Here is a 13,315-nt window from a genome sequence, read left to right on the forward strand (position 1 = left end):
TCCAAAATCCCTCATTTTCGCGCATCAGATTAATATATCAGCGCTTATATTATTGTATCTCGCGCATGTATCAACACTTATATAGCTCTGATACATTAATCTGATACGCGAGATACAATAATATAAGCGTTGATACATTAATCTGATGCGCGAGATACAATAATATAAGCGCTGATATATTAATCTGATGCGCGAAAATGAGGGATTTTGGAAATTTGTAAAACTTATAGGAGATAATGATAATAAGTAAACTAAAAGGTGAGATTTCTGTAATTTTTCCTAAAATATATTACATAGTTCAGAGATTGACAACTTACCCATTTAGTGACTTTTGCCTTGGATGTTCCCAAAATGGGGATTATCAAGTAAATTCAATATAATAGACATTTGTTGGCATTTCAATCTTCCCTTTCCTTTTCAGGGATATTCGAAAGAGAATCCAGTACTTCTTGATCGTGGATATCTGAACTGGTACACTCTCAACTTGATGCTTCCATAAGGCATACTGTCTAAAATTGGCAATATTTTTTATTCTTCTCCTCAAATCTGATGATCCAATTGACAAAGGGCTGGCTGCATAAAGGATAGTTTCTATCATTGGGCTTGTTGATCCAATATCCATAATTGGAACATAATAGTTTTAGGCTTTTAGCAAAGAACTACCATTCAAATTAAAGAATTGTTGTCTAGCTTATAACAGTGATACATCTGTAGAATAACGCGCACTAGCCACTTTCTAATTTTTTTCTTTGAAAAATAGCTAATGTCATAACGTTTTACCTATAGAGTTTGAAACTAACTTTCAAAGACAGAGCCAAAAAGTGGCCATTTGTGAAACTTTGGTTTAAACTAATAATCACTTCTCGTAACTTATTTGGGCTGCATAAGGATCCTGTGAGCCCAAATCCAGACTAAAGGCCCATAAGCCTTCTAGAATAAAAAGCCCAAATCGAAACCCAACTTGGTGAGCCCAAAGTCAAAATAGCAGTTGAGCTGCTCTCAACATCACAAAGGGTAAATATGGAAATTCATACATATGCCCAACCAATAGCATTACATCCAACTTGCTTCTTATAAAAGTGTCTGGGCCCAACGACCACTCGAAAATGTGGAATTAATTAAAAAAAATAAAATTAAATAATTTAAATCTATCACCTATAAAAAATAAAAATTTCATATAAAAATAACGTAAAATTAAAAATAAATTTATAAAATACTACAAAACCAAATCTCCCAAAAACGTTCTAATAATAGATGCTTTACTTTATCATTGCAATAATATCACTATTTTAAAAGCACATCTCTACATATATATAGAAAGACAAAAATATGAGAAAAGTAGTAAGTAAATAATACAAATACAGATTCTTTAGGTGACCCTCTTATTATTTCCTTCAAATTTCATCCCACCGCTTAATTTTTCTTTTTATTTTATTGTATTTTAAAAAAAAAATTGGATTGATTTTTGATTTTATATATAGCTCAAGATAATTCTCTTTTATAATTTTTTGAGTTTTGCCGATTTTGCCTCCTCTTCTTTTCTCAGGTACTTACCATAACCTATCTTTATTTATTTATTTTCCCTTTTATTTGTAAAAAAAAAGAACAATAAGGGAACACCAAAATTTATCTGGGTTTTGTTTGTTTGGTAATCTATTGATTGTTGAGATTTGTTGTCTGGTTTTGTTTTTTTTCTACTGTTCCATCTGAATTTTGGGAATTTGTGTTATTGGGGTTGAATTTAATACTAATTTATTCATATTTTTGCTGGGAATTATCTGAGTTATTGCTAGTATCTTGATCTAGGGTTAAGGTTTTGATCTTTGGGGGTTTTATTTATGTATTTAGTTAGATCAATTCTTTCTATTTCTGAGTAAATTTTTTTATTTTTAGGGTGTTCGATTGTTTTATTTTTAGTTGATTTGATACTTTATTTGGATGAAACTTGTGGTAGAATGTTAAGATTTTAAGAAGTCCCATACTAATCTAGGTAATTTTGTAAATGCAAATAGGCAGATTTGTAAGCTTTATTGGGGTATTTGTTGGGAGAACTTGGAAGTAACAAGTGCATGATTTTGAGCTTGTGTTGTGGAGGCTTTACTTTACATAACAAATGATGGGTTGTTTGTGTTTCAGGCGCATTCACTTCCTTGTCTAATTAAGCGGTGGATCTAGTGGCATCACATAGTTAGATCTGATTCAAGTTGTCGGTTTTTGCTCCCCCTGGGTGTTAGAAAGGATGGCGAGGGAAGGCAAGGCTGGACGCAAGACTAGTGATAGGAGAAAGGCTGGATCCACATATAGAGCTTCAGATCAGTCAGATGAGGATTACACAGTTGATGATGATGAGGAATTTGATGAGTCAGAAGATGGATATTCTTCCTTTGTTGGAGATGATTCAGAAGAGAGTTTAGGTGAATATGAAGATGAGGAGGAGGAATTTAAGACGCGGAAGGTGAAAAGGGTTGCTCGATCAAGAGCACCAAGCAGAAAAGAAAAAGGAACTGTGAAGTCTAGAAAGAGAAAGAGAGTTTCATATAGAGAAGATGATGATGACGATGATGAAGATGATGAGGAGTTCACACCAGATTGCTTGGATGAAGAAGAAGAGTTTCCAGTAACGAAGGGGACAAACAATTCTAGCAAACGACGGTTGCGTAAGGGCACTGTCAAAGATGAAGATGATGAGGAATTCACGCCAGATTGCTTGGATGAAGAAGAAGAGTTTCCAGTAACGAAGGGGACAAACAATTCTAGCAAACGACGGTTGCGTAAGGGCACTGTCAAAGATGAAGATGATGAGGAATTCACGCCAGATTGCTTGGATGAAGAAGAAGAGTTTCCAGTAATGAAAGGGACAAACAATTCTAGTAAGCGACGGCTGTGTGAGGGCACTGTCAAAGATGAAGATGATGAGGAATTCACACCAGATTGCTTGGATGAAGAAGAAGAAGAGTTTCCAGTAACAGAAGGGATGGATAATTCTAGCAAGCGTCAGTTACGTAAGGCCACTTTTAAAGATGAGGATGAGGAATTCACACCAGATTGCTTGGATAATGAAGATGATGAAGAAGAAGAGTCTCCAGTAATGGAAGGAACGGATAATTCTAACAAGCGACGGTTACGTAGGGGCACTGTCAAAGATGAAGAAGATGAGGAATTAAATCCAGATGGCTTGCACGAAGAGGAGGATTTTCCAGTAATGAAAGGGATGAAGAATTCAAGCAGGCTACGAAGGCGTAAGGCCACTGCCAAAGATGATGACGAGGATGATGAGGAATTCACTCCAATTAGCTTGGATGAAGAAGAGGATATTCCAATAACAAAAAGGATGAAGAATTCGAGCAAGCCACGGCTGTGTAAGGGATATACCAAAGATGATGACGATGATGAGGAATTCACTCCAGATGGCTTGGACGAAGAAGAAGAAGAAGAGTTTCCAGAAATGGAAGGGATAAAGTACTCAGCCAAGCCACGGTCACGTAAGGGCACTGCCAGAGTACAGAAGAGAAATAGAAACCACAAAAAGTTGAAGAAGATCACAAGAAAGAAATCACTTAAGAGACGGCGATTGAGAAGGAAAGCAAGATCTGAAAATGACGAGGAGTTCATAGACGTCGATCCAACCATGAAAGAAAAGAATAAAAAGAATGCAGGTCAGAAGAGAAAAAGAAAGAGACTAACAGTAGATTCTGATTCTGATTTTGTTGCGAGTTCTGGATCATCTGAACGTGAGTTTACCATCTCTGAAGAAGAGAGGGAACAAGTCAGAGAGGCTAACAATTTTTGCAGGAGCTTGGTTACAACCTGGAGGGGCTCAGCATCTTTGAAAAAATCACCAATAGAGGAAGCTCCACGTCTACAAAGAAAACATCCAGCAAGAAAGGCTAAAGAAAAGATGGAGGAGTTAAAGATTGAAGCCGGAAAGCAGATTTGTGGCATATGTTTGTCTGAAGAAGGTAAGAGAACAGTTAGAGGGACATTGAATTGCTGCAGTCATTACTTTTGTTTTGCTTGCATCATGGAGTGGTCCAAAGTGGAATCTCGTTGCCCACTGTGCAAGCAAAGGTTTGTGACAATCAGTAAGCCTGCAAGGTCAGACACTGGCTTTGATTTGAGGACTGTGGTTATTCACGTCCCTGAGCGTGATCAGGTACATCCCCCTTTTACTTCTGTGCATTTATTTATTGGTAAACCTGAGTATTCATTTATTACAAAAACACCAAATTTTCTAACTGCAGTCAATGTTTAAATTGTGTATATAGGTTTATCAACCATCTGAAGAGGAGCTTAGGGGTTACCTTGACCCGTACGAAAATGTATTATGTACAGAGTGTCAGCAAGGTGGGGATGATGCTCTTATGCTACTTTGTGATCTCTGTGATTCGCCTGCGCATACTTATTGTGTTGGTCTTGGACATGAAGTACCTGAAGGTAACTGGTACTGTGAAAGCTGTCGGCCAACTGCTCTTGCTTCTTTAAACCCACAGAATCTGAATCCTATGCCTGATAATAGAACAAGCGGCAGTTTTTCTGTTGGGTCACCTCCTGTTGCGAATGTAAGAGAAACGTTTGATCTTAATGAAATGTATGTTCCTGATACCCCTTTGACTGAAGAATCAGGTGATTTTCAATCTCCGCGAGATGGTCAAGTTTCTTCTCTAGCTTCTGGGATTGGGGCATTTACAGTTTCTGACCGACGCAGAATACAACGGCAAATACATCAACTCCTTAATAACAGGAGGAGACAACTTGGTAATATTACTGGGACCTTGGGTGCTGTATCAGGGAATAGTCTCTTTGGCTCTCAAATTGCTCGAAGTAGAGAATTAGCAACTCAACCTGCTATAGCACAAAGGGCAGTACCTCATAATTCATTTTTCCGAGGAAGGCAACTGGAGAGTGATGCTCATTTATCTCAAAATCCAAACCTTGTACCCGAAAGGTCAAGTAATTTGAGTGGGCAACTGAATTTGAATGGAGCCTCTACATCATCACAAAGTTTTTTTGGTGAATTTTTGGAAAGTGAATTGCAAGGAACTGATGCAAGTTTCAATTTTAATCTGGCTCATCAGCAACTCCATCCCTGCAGTAGCAGATCTAATGTTGGGCCTGATGCTAGCACTTCTCCTTGTCAATTTAGAGAGGTGAGCTCTTTAATTAGATAAGGAATTAGTGGAATCGATGGCTAAAGTTATTCAAAATCTGGTTTAAACAATCAAAAATTGAGGGAGTGTAGTTTTTTATGTTCCTTTTAACTGAAAGTTCCAGTGGGGACTTCAAGTACAGTAGTATGATTAAGTTCAACGGTATGGTAATGCGGAGAATATATCTAGCCCTGTTGTTGCTTACACTCCAAGCTCTGTGTATGCAAGTGAAACATAAACATGACTCATGTCTTTTAATATTTTCTCATTAGTCGAATTGATCAGAATTTAGAAGGGTCTTCACTGGGCTAGGAGATCGTATTTAGAGCAGTGTGGTACTTTAAACTTGGAGGCCCACACTTCCTCTGCTATTGCTGATGAATAATGCCGCATTATCTTCTTTTTCTATGATGTTTGATTTTTGTACTATGAACAAAACTTGAATCTCCTTTTCGCCTACTGTTAGCTCATCTCACCCTTTTCGCCTACTGATGGCTCATCTCACCATTTTAAGTTAGCTACCTGAGTATGTGACTGGTCATAAATGTATATTACTTCAATAGTTTTATGCAAGTTCATCTTCTCCTTTGCACCCTCCCCCCCAAATTACAGGCGTATTAAATTCTGAATATGTTACATGCTTTGGTACAGCCTGCAGTACCTTCAAGGACGACATTGCCCAGCACTCTTAGAAGACCATTTTAGCTGCATGTGCTCAAGCATGGTGAAGTGAAGCCCCCTGTGCAGTCTACCATAATTTGTAATTAAATTGGGAGACAGGCTGGCAGCCAAATCTCCCCTGTGGAGGATCGCTGTACTCTTGCCTCTTTTTGAGTGAAATCACGAGTATAGAAGACATGCTGTTTGTTGAAGCAGTGGGATTTGATGTGCGACTTCTCAGAAATAGCATTAGCCATTCTTTCTGCCCATTGACCATGCCGGACAAATCCATTTGTTAGGATAGATTTTTCAGCTTTACACTTGTATACCACGCTTTAACTGACAAAAGATTCCTTGATTGTTGTCAAAAATATGCAACCACTGTTGTTGCCATTGTTATTTATTAGCCAATTTGTTATCGGAGCTGTTTGGATATGTTGGAAATTTACCATTGACTATGGTAACTGCTGTTTTTTTGTTGCAAGTTGAAACTGGTTCTTGTTGGCTTAAATCTCCCCAACTTATTGTTCACTTATAGATGGCCTGGCCGTGCCGGTTACTGTTTTTCTTGATCAGGTGGTTATTGTTGATTCTTGGCCTTGAATTTCCTTTGTTTCTTCCATCTCTTTTAATGGAGGGCCCGTTAAAGTTATACACTACTTCTAAGTGTTTTTTCTGTCTTTTATTTTCCTGTGTTGCAAAATATCCTGTATCTTATTGTCACGTTAATTTCCCACGCCAAAAATGTTGAACCGCATGTTCTTAGTGGCATTATTTGATTGGCAAGGAGATGAAGAGAAAAAACTAAAACCAACTTGAACATTTATTATATTCTTTATGGTAGCATGAGCTGCAATAAAAGAAGATACATGAAGAGTCTGCTGCCTATCAACTAAATTCTACAAACAACAAGATAGATTACATGGATTACTACATCTTATTCCACGGTTGGATTACAATTGTGCCAGCAGCATGCGCACTGCGCTGGATCACTAACCACACGGCTTTATCAGTAAACTGGTGAACCCTGGGCAGCATTCATGTCAACCTTTATAAATTATCATCCAGAATGGTAGACAATAGCAATCCTTGAACAAACGAACTCCTTTTTGCCTTCTCCTCTTGATCCTTGATTGACAATGGGGCCTGTTGAACTTTCCTGCAAAATAAGTTCAAATACACCCATAAGACTATGCGAGTTACCACTACACAACAACAAATACCCAGTGCTAGGTATATAAGACCCAAAAGTAACGGAACAACAACGATGATACTATCATGATAAAGACAACTTAGATTCCTATTCCCTTCATCAGATTATAAAGCCCCAAAAAAAAAATGATAACTATTTCTCTTCTGCTTTTTTCGAGAGTTTTCTATGGAATGAACTGATAACAAAGATATCACAAGGTAATAACACCTCTAATTCATTTAGGAAAATTAAAAAAAAAAAAAAAACCTCTAATTCCCGTCTATTTGACCATAGAAAACAGTGATTTCCATTTCATGGCACAAGTTGATAGAAGCCACCAACAAGAGCGGGTCTAGCAGAATTCTAGTTGACCATTAATCCCTTAAGCATGAATTGAAGGCGAAAATTATGTATGCAAAAATTTCAAACTTCTGCCTGCTTCACTATATGCAGCTCAAAAGCAGTAAACCAGATACTTTAGCACACCCAAATTATACCAAACTACATCGGGTTCGCTTCTTCACGGGTGCATACCCAATACCGAACCAAAATTAGTTCAGTTTTTTTTTCTAATTCGGTCCATTTCAGTTCTTCAGTCATGGCGATCATGAAAACAATGTGGAAATGGAAATGCAGAACTATGTCCTCGTCCAATGATGATGATGATTGAAGACGTAGAAAAAATAAAAAAAGCTGCTTATAGAATCCCCTTTACATTTGCTCTTAGTATAAATAGTCGTTGCATACTACTGCTTCTACTCACCACTCTTCCTTCCTCTTCTCTTGCATTAATTAAAGGGGAAAAGGACAAATGTACCCCCGAACTATCGTAAATAGTATCTAAATACCCTTCATTATACTTATTAGGACGTTGATGTCCCTTACCGTCCAAATTTTGGGGCGTATATACCCTTTCTACTAACGGCGGGACACTTGTCTCAATCTAAAACATTTATCCGATTTTTATTACAATTTTTACCCATTATTAAAAGATCCACCCAAATAACATAATACCCATACCCAAATTATAACCCAAAACACTTATTAGTATCTGCACTTCGTCCTCTGTTTTTTCCTCTTCCTCTACGATCTGCCATTCAAATTTTTCGTGTATCCTCGTTCATCAATGATCAACCCATTTTGATCCTCAATTCAATTATAAACAGACCCAATGGATTTTTGTTAGCAATTGCAAACTCCATGATAGGTCCAGTGATTTGTGAAACAAGCACTTGATCCCCAATCCCATGGGATTGGTCCAAATTTACCGTGGCAAGGTAATAGTGTCATTTAGAGATGGTTGTTTCCATTTAATAGCCCTGATGGAAATGGTAATCTTGATGTGGCTTTCCTATTTGTGTCTGCCATCAAAATGCATCAGTTCAAATTTAATTAATTAATTACCATGTGGGGGGCTGAGTTCGTTTGGAATTTGCAGGAACATTTTCCGTGAACAACGGCTTGAAAATCGAAGAACTTGGCCAGAAATCAGCCAAACTTGACCAAAATTCGGAGGATGAGAAACGGAGAAGATGGAGAAGTGTTTTGGGTTATAATTTGGGGTGGGTTTTTAATTAATATGGGTAAATGTTTTAGATTGTGACATGTGTCCCGCCGTTAGTAGAAAGGGTATATACGCCCCAAAATTCGGACAGTAAGGACATCAGTGTCCTAAAAGTATAACGAAGGGTATTTAGATACCATTTACGATAGTTTGGGGGTATATTTGTCCTTTTCCCCTTAATTAAATGAAAATGAGAGGAGCATATAGATAGAGAGAGAGAGTGAGACAGATTACTAAGAACTGTCAAAACCCTTCAAGGAAGTCACACTTCTTCTCTCAAGAATTGAGTGCCAGTTCACAGCTCACACTCTTGCTTCCTCTCATGACTCTGGTGATATATATCACTCTTTTAAAAGAAATTGGTTTCGGGACCCTAAAACCGAATACCGAAGAACTGAAATCGGTCCCTTTTTTCCGGTTTTTATTCCCATCCTTAACTTAAATTACCAGCACGACTAAAACAAATTAATATTAGATCACTTGTGTTTATTGTTCTCAAAAAATATGAAACTAACCACAATACATGTACGGCTGTACCTAGTCAAAAGGTTGATGACATACAGCTTGAAACAAAAAACCAGGTACCTATGGTGCTTCAGCCCACAACTAGAGGGGGGCAAAAGATTATTTGCTCAAAGCACCCTTAGCACTTCACCCAGAAGTTAGAGGTGTTCGCCCAGTCTTTCCACAAGTACCATAGGTGACTTCTATTCTAAAGCTAACACCAAGGGTGGGGTGTCACAGTCAAAACTCAAACCTCCAGGCTCCAACCAACTGCCTTCGAAACTCTGGGCTAATGGGCCTGCCCCTCTACCTTCACTTAAATACCAGACTTAGTTCACTTGCTGCAGGGCTCAAAGATGTTGCCTAAGTCACAACTCACAAGTCTCTCCACCTTCGCTGATTGAGCTAAGCCCTGAGGTTTGGGCAGACATGTTCTTTTAGGTAAACATTTAGTACAAAGTCCTTTTCTGAAAGATCTCTACGATTTTCACTTAATTATACAAGTTGGTAGCATCTCTATACAAGTGTTTACAAGAAGCTACTGTACCAGAGCACAGAAAAGGATAAAATACATACCTTTCAGAGGCAGTTACTACTGAGCTTTTCTTGGCTGGGATTGTTTCAGCAGGAGAATGCGTTTGAGCACTCTTGAAATCATCACCCATTGGCAAAATGAATGATGACAACAAGGGGTCTGGTGCAGTACTAGTTGAGGGAGCTACACAAGAAGACCCTCCAAATAGAGACTGCAAATTTCCTTCACGCAGTTCCTTCCTTAATAAGGAAAGTGTTGAATGAGAACCAGGTCTGCGAGATTTCCTCTTGCGCTGCATGTAAGCTGAAGTCAAGGAACTCAAAATAGCTAATGGAGTCCCTCATTGTCACACTCCACCACAAATATAGAATTTGTCAAAATAAGGGAAGAAGATGGGAGGAGCAAATAGAGATTATGGCCTCCGCACATCTGGAAGGGACATCATTACCAACATGATTCAACCTTCCCTAAACCCCAAAATTTTACCTCTGATCTCTACAACTCTACTCCAAATTTCAATATTAACCAACTGATAAACTAACAAATGAACATGATAATATTTAAATCATTATCTAGCTTTTCTGTATGATACCCTGATGAACAAGGAACCACAAGGCATTATAAGAAAATAAACAGCTTAACCAGAATGCATGGGAAACTTTACTTCCTCTTTTTCTCATGATATCAGGATTTTGAAAAGTAACAGAACTCCTTACACGCTATGTTGATCAGCCTTTATCATGCTTTGGATCACAAAGGCAACCCCTAGGTTAACTCCCTGCCTCCAGAAAAGAAAAGGAAGTAAAACTAGTCTTGTCACTGATCACAACTATGAAGCTACGCAACCTAAGCAAGAGTATCAGCTTTCAAAAGACCTGCATCTGGAGTGCTTTTATTCAATGTGTACAAGAAAATGATCCTTGGGTTCCAGGACAATGATAAATGACAAATACTAAAGCATGCCCAGAAAGTTCCAACGGACTGACATGGAATGAAAACGTAAAGTTGTATGTCATTGAGACGAGTCAAAGATGCATGTGAAGGTGCACTTTGATAGTGAAGTTTAGATGGCATGCCTTTAAAGTAGAGGGATTTAGCAGCTTGCTTTCAAATGGCCAAAGGTTTAAAATAACTTAACATGCCCCAAAAAAATTACGTCAAATTTCAAATACTTGATCTTAGCCAAAAGGCCGAGAAAGGTATCAGAATTTGAGGGCAGATTTTCAAACTCTTCCAGGAGAAAAAAACAGTGAGCACCAAACCATAGAGAACCTCATCTTAAAGGCCCTAAAAGAAACTGACTTACAGAAATCTACAAAAAAAGAATACCAATTAAGAGCTTGCATCGAGTGGCCAAAGCCCCCAGAAAGTTACTTAAACAGTCAACCATCTTGATTCAGGAGCTTAATTGAACACACACTAGAAAGGAATTTTTTTTTTGATAATGGAAGAGTTTGACATTATCCACTGGTGGAGGACCTCTCACTCCAATTTATGATAGAAAAGAAATGCTTTAAACATCTGGAGTAACTTTCAAAGCTTGGAATTATTATAGTTATACCCAACTTATCGAAAAATCCATTTCCTACGTTTGTGTTAAGTGAAATTTTTGCACAAGACATTGCTGTATACAAATAAAAGAAGTACCAAAAGGGTACTACACAATAATGAACCCAAAAAATGATATTAAGATACTGAATAAAGGATATTTTGAAGATATTCCCATGTTGTAAGGTTATGTGTGCAACCATGTCAACGCCCACCCTCATAGCGCAAACCGGACACACCTACACAAAGAAGGCGATTGTGAGGAATTAGTTCTAAAAATAGCTTCCATATGCATCAGATGTTCTTGACAGAGCACTCACATCAGCAAATGAGAACAACATTCAAGACCGGAGAAAACTATCATACAACAAGTTCAGAGGGATTCTACCCCACCCGAGCACCAACACTCCTCCAGAAAGATTGAGAGACAGACACACACACCAGCACAAGGAACAGTTAACATCTAAGCAACCCACACAACATCTCTGACTAGACAACCAAATATATTACTAGTATAAAGCATCTCAACCAATAGATAGATAGATAGATAGAGAGAGAGAGAGAGAGAGAGCAAGAGAACAAGATGAAATCTTAACCAAGAGCAATGAGTAGAACATCTTTAGCATGATTTCACGGACATTTGGAAATACTAGAACAGTTGCCAGAGGCATATACATGTCTCTGTACCACTCAAGAATGCCCGACAGTACATACAAAAAATGTAATACCATCAAAGGCAACTGTATTAAATCATGCCGTCATAGCTTGAAATTTCAGCTAGTAAACCAAAACAATTAACACGACACTCTATCTTCCAACAGATGAAAAGAAGTTAAACTTCTACACATTCATGATAATTTAAGTGTAAAACAACAAAATATTCAATTTTTCTACACTAGGGAGACAGCTAAGGATGATCAACCATACAACAACTGAAGAGAAAAGAGAGCGATACCCCATTCTTGGCCTCAACAGGATGCTCATCATCAATATGGCAACATAAACCAACAATATCAAAATACTCGGAACAAAAGCAGCAAGGGAACTCCTCTCTTATATCATCATCAACGTCTAGTTCCTCAAAACCCATCAACATTTCCGCCTCAAGATTCTCCCACTTCATTCCTACACAAAAATTAACCGCATAAATAACATAAAAATCCAATCTTTAATTGAAAAAACCCCGAAACTTCTAACACATAAAGGAAAAAACTTACCAGATCGAGACTGAAAAGCAGATTGATAGCGCCTGGAAGCAGAAGATAGACGAGCACTCCATGAATCAGCATCCATATTTGCTTCACTTTACTTTTGAATCCTCACAGATTAAGATCTACTTCTGATTTGAAACAGTGAAATTCAAGTACCAATTCGACTCAATCGTTCGTTCACAAACCCTAAGAATGATGAGTTGATAAAATTATGAATTGTAAGGAGTGTCGGTGTAGAGAGAGATTTGTCGAACGAAGAGAAAAGAGTGCGATTTTGGTGTGAGAAAACGACGACGAATCAATGAAGATGATGTATAAGAAGAAGAAGAAGCAGATGATGAAGAGGAGGTAGCGAGGCCTTTAGGCTTAAAGCAGGTGAAAATGTGAAATTCCACCAAAAACAAGACGAGACTTGTCTTCCACACCTTTTTTTATGTCTTTTTTGTTTTATTTTAATTATTACTAGTAATAATTTTGGAAACATTATTCCTTATTTATTTATTGGCCAAACACATACGCAAACTCTTAGCTAGCGTTTGGCCATAGATTTCCAAATATTCTTGGCAAATATTATTTGGGTGAAAATTTGGGTGAAATTTCATCATGTGTTTGGCCATAGTATTTGTGAAATATATTTCACTTTTTAGAAAAATATGATTTATACCCATAAGTTTTAAAAACTATCAAAACTAACCATAATTTTGTATTACAAGTCAATTGGATCTTCGTTGCAACAAATAACAAGTAGTTTCCATGCCACTAGAGCAATGTGGTAGTTTGGAGTGAGTGCAACAAACATCATTTCATACATCGTGAAGTAGACAAAGCACATGACTTTGTTACCTTGAGCCGATTGTTCATCATTTTCATCAACAACCATATCATCACTTCATATTCACTGAATATTTCATCACTATTTTGGTGTTCACGTAAAAAATTATGTAATACAACGCA

The 13,315-nt window shown here is 37.7% G+C and overlaps 2 protein-coding genes across 4 annotated transcripts; one reads left to right on the forward strand and one right to left on the reverse strand.

Annotated features, from left to right (window-relative positions):
• The first annotated feature begins 1,502 nt into the window (after positions 1–1,502).
• Positions 1,503–6,271, forward strand: LOC102592881 (ABC transporter F family member 4-like). Of its 3 annotated transcripts, none has more exons than XM_015307535.1 (5): positions 1,503–1,546; positions 2,137–2,681; positions 2,904–4,153; positions 4,266–5,147; positions 5,799–6,271. In XM_015307535.1, exons 2-5 carry the CDS (start codon positions 2,240–2,242, stop codon positions 5,850–5,852), a joined length of 2,628 nt encoding a protein of 875 aa, XP_015163021.1. In that variant the 5' UTR covers positions 1,503–1,546; positions 2,137–2,239; the 3' UTR covers positions 5,853–6,271. The 3 variants fall into 3 exon arrangements, with proteins under 3 accessions (XP_015163021.1, XP_015163020.1, XP_006344715.1); XM_015307534.1 differs by having other exon boundaries at positions 2,137–2,588; positions 2,703–4,153; XM_006344653.2 differs by having other exon boundaries at positions 2,137–4,153.
• A 335-nt stretch (positions 6,272–6,606) lies between these two features.
• LOC102593652 (protein DEHYDRATION-INDUCED 19 homolog 3) lies at positions 6,607–12,797 on the reverse strand. Its single transcript, XM_006344656.2, has 5 exons — positions 12,368–12,797; positions 12,106–12,275; positions 11,312–11,389; positions 9,644–9,900; positions 6,607–6,966 (listed from the first exon to the last, which is right to left on the reverse strand). The coding sequence occupies exons 1-5, from the start codon at positions 12,441–12,443 to the stop codon at positions 6,858–6,860; spliced, it is 690 nt and encodes a 229-aa protein (XP_006344718.1). The 5' UTR covers positions 12,444–12,797; the 3' UTR covers positions 6,607–6,857.
• Between the last annotated feature and the right edge of the window lie 518 nt (positions 12,798–13,315).

The sequence above is a fragment of the Solanum tuberosum genome, unplaced genomic scaffold (assembly GCF_000226075.1).
Source record: "Solanum tuberosum cultivar DM 1-3 516 R44 unplaced genomic scaffold, SolTub_3.0 scf00060, whole genome shotgun sequence".
Classification (NCBI taxonomy): domain Eukaryota; kingdom Viridiplantae; phylum Streptophyta; class Magnoliopsida; order Solanales; family Solanaceae; genus Solanum; species Solanum tuberosum.

Bases quoted from the DNA above. Each gene is read 5' to 3' on its own strand.
- LOC102593652 (XM_006344656.2), bottom strand. From the start codon at position 12,443: ATGGATGCTGATTCATGGAGTGCTCGTCTATCTTCTGCTTCCAGGCGC. The intron at 12,276-12,367 runs GTAAGTTTTTTC...ATTTTTGTGTAG, and splicing joins TGCTTTTCAGTCTCGATCTG to GAATGAAGTGGGAGAATCTT. The intron at 6,967-9,643 runs GTATGTATTTTA...CTTATTTTGCAG, and splicing joins GTAGTAACTGCCTCTGAAAG to GAAAGTTCAACAGGCCCCAT.
- LOC102592881 (XM_006344653.2), top strand. From the start codon at position 2,240: ATGGCGAGGGAAGGCAAGGCTGGACGCAAGACTAGTGATAGGAGAAAG. The intron at 4,154-4,265 runs GTACATCCCCCT...TTGTGTATATAG, and splicing joins ACGTCCCTGAGCGTGATCAG to GTTTATCAACCATCTGAAGA. The intron at 5,148-5,798 runs GTGAGCTCTTTA...GCTTTGGTACAG, and splicing joins CTCCTTGTCAATTTAGAGAG to CCTGCAGTACCTTCAAGGAC.